The sequence below is a fragment of the Alosa alosa genome, chromosome 2, assembly GCF_017589495.1.
Source record: "Alosa alosa isolate M-15738 ecotype Scorff River chromosome 2, AALO_Geno_1.1, whole genome shotgun sequence".
In the NCBI taxonomy this organism is placed as follows: domain Eukaryota; kingdom Metazoa; phylum Chordata; class Actinopteri; order Clupeiformes; family Clupeidae; genus Alosa; species Alosa alosa.
The window spans coordinates 9,647,728-9,652,727 of record NC_063190.1 but is presented as its reverse complement, the minus strand read 5'-3'; the positions used below and the strand labels follow the sequence as shown (position 1 = coordinate 9,652,727).

General features: G+C 47.0%; 1 protein-coding gene across 1 annotated transcript in view; it reads right to left on the bottom strand.

Moving 5' to 3' along the window:
• The window catches only part of LOC125288144 (roundabout homolog 1-like), a 198,918-nt gene that overhangs the window by 155,138 nt on the left and 38,780 nt on the right, over positions 1 to 5,000 (bottom strand). Inside the window, 1 exon segment of the mRNA XM_048234263.1 lies at positions 62 to 148. Coding sequence (XP_048090220.1) covers positions 62 to 148 — 87 coding nt within the window.

The window sequence follows — 5,000 nt, the reverse complement described above, 5'->3', positions numbered from 1 at the left end:
TGAGTGGGATATGGCCTTTAAGGGGGTCCAAACAGCAGCCAGTCATGGAGCACAACGTTACCTGTGTATCCTGGCGAGTTGTCCTCCTCCTGCTCCACCGGGGCTGCGGGTGTGGCTACCTCACTCTCCCCACCCTGTGTTTCAGCATCTGCAGGAGAAATCAGGAGAGGGACATGGTTAGGGTCAAGGGACCTCACAGCTGGCTCTCCTTCTGCCTGACGTTTGGACTGCAGGAAAAGCTGTTCATTGAGGAGCTTTAATTATGTTCTGAAGGCTGGAATGGTATTGATAGTATGATTACTAGTTTGGGGCCCCTAGAAATGGAAACGAGGAAGAAATGCTTTGGCTCAGCATGAAGATCATAACAACACTGGAAGACTGAAGGAGAAAGAGAGAGAGAGAGAGAGAGAGAGAGAGGGAGAGAGAGAAAAGAGAATGAGAAATCAAAATGTCAAAAAGCAGACAGCGAGTTCCAAATTAACAGAGTATGTTTGTGAATGAGAGAAGGAAAGACAGAGACAGCGATGACAAAAAAACTGACAGCAAATTCCAAATGACCAGAAAGAGAGAGAAAGAGAAGAGAGACAGAGGAAGAGAGAATGAGAGAAAGAGAGAAAAGAGAGAGTTCCAATGGCACCAGTGCACCCTGGTTAAAGTGCTCCCAGAGCACTGCTGATGGATGGCTTGCCTGGCTCTCGGTGGACCGGCTCTAAATGAATTTGGATGCTTTCAAAGCCTCGGTCCACAGCCTGGTGGTGAGCTGGCAAAGTGGTCTCCAGTAAGTCTCTGCCTAAATATCTGCCTCTGTAATAACTATAATCAGTGTGGCTATTACATGTAAAACCCACCATCAATCATTATTTGTGGCTTGAGATCCTGCAGGGGTTTCCAATTCAGTTTTGGTCAGACGAGACTGCTATGCAGATTTTTCAGATATCCTCCATTATTTTCTGCATGATTGAGTGCCTTTATATTGATGTGGAATTGTGTACTGTACGTATAGCTCTCAGTGTAAAGATGTGGCTTTCATGTCATAAGGCAAACCGTTAAGCTTCTGGCCTCAGCGTATAGGCTTGAGGGTGGCATGTGCCTTTACCCCTCCCACGTCCACACAAAATGGCAGCTCTCCACATCTCTCTCCTCAATGATTAACTGTTTATAAGTATATATACTTTTTTGATCCCATGAGGGAAATTTGGTCTCTGCATTTAACCCAATCGGTGAATTAGTGAAACACAAACAGCACACAGTGAACACACAGTGAGGTGAAGCACACACTAATCCCGGCACAGTGAGCTGCCTGCTCGGGGAGCAGTGAGGGGTTAGGTGCCTTGCTCAAGGGCACTTCAGCCGCGGCCCACTGGTCGGGGCTCGAACCAGCAACCCTCCAGTTACAAGTCCAGAGTGCTAACCAGTGGGCCACGGGTTTATTTGAATTCATATGAATGGTTGGATGAATAAAAAACATGTACAGTCGTTGACCAAGAGTTCAGTCACAATAACTGGACTCAACTGGTCCAAAGAGTGAAGAATATCCAATCAAATATCAGATGGGCCATTTGAGGGAAAATGCCTTTTTGCCCTCACTCATGTTTCCATCACTGGCCGAGGTACAGGTAGAGCAGACCAGACCTCGACTGGTTTAGTGGAATATATTATTCTCCTATTTAAGCACTATTCAGTCAGTATTCCACAATGTGTGTCTGTGTGTGTGTGTGTGTGTGTGTGTGTGTGACATCTGGTGCTGGTAGAATTAGCCAACCCCCGTTTTCTTTCTAGAAGAGCGCGTCCATTTCACCCTGTACCTCAGAGGCTAACATCATCAGTCCTGAGACATACACCACACACACACACACACACACAGAAAGACACACAGACACAGAAAGACACACACACACACAGACACAGAAAGACACACACACACACACACACACACACACACACACAGACACAGAAAGACACACACACACACACACACACACACACACACACACAGACACACACACACACAGACACAAAAAGACACACACACACACAGAAAGACACACACACACACACACAGGAATTTTGGCAAATTAGCCGGTGCTGACTGACAGATGAGATGCTGCTGTTAATCCCGCTCACCTGTCAGCTGTGCTATGTTTAACGTCAGACGCCAGCTCATGCTAACCGCTGCTACTCCTGACAGCCTGTCACGCTGGCCACATCAGCCAATACATCCCAGAGCCAGGCCAGACATCCCCCACCACACTCCTATACTGGGGGGCCTACTCTGCCAATTTGTTGGGGGTCCACAACATACCATCTCTTTTGGTCTCTCTCTCTCTCTCTGTCTGTCTCTCAGATCTCTTCTCTGCTGGGATGGTTGGTGTATAGCTACATAGTAGCTTTTTTACATGTCATTGATACGTATGATGGTTCGAGAAAGATGAAGAATTTGTATTAGTCTGAAGTATCTGTCCATTTGTCATCTCATCCAGCCTTTAATTCCACGAGTGTCCGCAACCCATAATTTTACTTGTGTCTTGAGTGGACCCCTACCGTACATATGAAGTGGTCAGTCATTGCCTGTAAGACTCAGGATTAGATGTGGCTACAGGCAAAGAGAGTGAGGAAATGGCAAGGACTCATTGTGTTATTGTTGGATTATGAGTCAAAGTTGATTGAAGTGTTTACATGGAGATAACCACACTTTATAACCACACATTGACACAATGCACAATGCATCAACCACACATAGATCATGTAAGCATATCCACACACACACACACACACACACACACACACACACACACATATTTCAGAAAGGCATGACAGGCCTTCAAGTCAGGGCCAGTAACCTAAAGCAACCCCCCCTCACCACCCCAATGATTCTCCAATCCTTTCCTCAACTTCTCATTATCCTCAAAATGAGCTCATCCCCTCAGCCTTTACAGAGACCCAGTATGCCTCGACCCGCTCTATTAGTTAACAGAAAACTATAATTAAGGGGCTTACATAACAAAGGATGAATGCATCGCAAAAAGTCAGAACTCATCAGTCATAATTCACCTCAGTTCACCTGGCGAACACATATCAGGGTGGTTTAGAAATAGCTTGCAGGTAGGGGACCGTCATAAATCTTGGCTCATAGTGTGAGACGAAACACCAGGTGTGTGGGTGTTCAGGTGTTGCCACTCTCGTGGAATTTTGATTGCCCTCATCATCATCATCATCATCATCATCATCATCATCATCATCATCATCTTCGTCATCACCCCACCACCACCTCTGGAGGCAATGTGCCTTTGAATTCCTAGTCAGAGGAATTTGCGTTGCCTGAGGACAATGTTCCCTGATTGCAATGAGGAGCAGCAAGGCACATTGGAAAGTTCCGGGAACATCTAATTCTTTTTGACAAGACTTCCACAACCTCAACCAAACAATTAGCCATTTTTTCTCTGAATTAAAACAGAGTTCAAAAGGAACCTCTGTCATTCAGAAGAATGAGGTTCATAGTTTTAAAGTTAAGTTAAATTACACACCATGTTTCTCAAGACCAAACCAACCAAATCCACTCCTCTACCCCTTAGGGGCAGGAAAGCGCTGAGACTCTCAAAGCACTTTAGCGTTTCTCATTTCCTCTGAGTCACACAACTGACAGAATTTGTAGCGGTCCCACAGAAATGACCAGCGTCTGCTGTCCATAGAGGCTTGGATGAGAAGAAGCTTTTCAGAAGGGGGTCAGGTCTGATTGAAGCGATCCCTCTGAGCTGGCCTGAGCTCCAGTATGAAGCGAGGTCAGGCCTGATTTACAGCAAAGCTGGCGGGATGTGCAGGGCTCTGGATCCGTCCACCAGAAAGGAGATTGGGCTCTTACCTGCTGCCTCACCTGGTCAAGTAAGATGGAGGAGCCTCTGCTAATCTTCTGGACACACTCATACTCATACACACACACACACACACACACACACACATACACACTCACACTCACACTCACACTCACACTCACACTCACACACACACACACACACACACACACACACACACACACACACACACACACAGACACAGACACAGACAGACAATATGGTAAGCGAGCATTATCACCACAGGGTAGGAGATCTCACTAATACCAACACCTAGCATGCAGTAGCCGGAAAAGCCGTTGAATTACTGGCTGCCAGCATTGTGTTCTTGAGTGAGCAAGGCACTTAACTCTAAGCTTGGCATCTGTAAATTGCTTTGGATAAAAGCATCAGCAAAATGAATAAATAATAATAAAATAATAAATGTTTGGAGTGCAGCGTAGCAGTCCAAGATTGTGGTATGGTGAGTCAGCACAGCACAGCACAGCAGGCTAGGGGGGTAAATCCAGATATCCAAGACTCCGAAAGCCCACCTGGAGGCCAACATTGATCCGGAACGTTCTCTCTTTTTTTTCTCCTTATTCTTTTGACATCTCCCCTGGAGGAGGAGTGGAACGTCCCTCTCTGCTGCCCGGTCTGAGGCCAGCCGCACCACATAGTGCCGCGCAGGGGGGAGCAGCACCAGGGGTAGGGAGCTCCAGACGGCTTCACACTTCATCTGTCATGGAGTCTGGGGCTTAAACCACAGTCTGCCTGTCTCCTGTTCCAGCTCTAGCCCCATGCCCCTCAAGCCACACACACATGCACACACACACACACACATGCACACACACACACACACACACAGGTTCTCTGCGGCCTCGGCCCCTCTCTCACCCACATACAGAATCTCACTCTCTCTCTCTCACACACACACACACACACACACACACACACACACACACACACACACACACACACACACACACAGTTACTCTTCTCTCAAACATTGGCCATTTACTGTCTCTACCTGTTTGTGGACATGCAGCAACTCAACAGGGGGTAGCAGTGATTGTGTGCATACACAGCACAGACAAATGGAAGGAAGTAATTTGCCTGTTTTCTACAATCCACAGAAACACACAAACAAACACAGCCCTCCCCCCACAGACA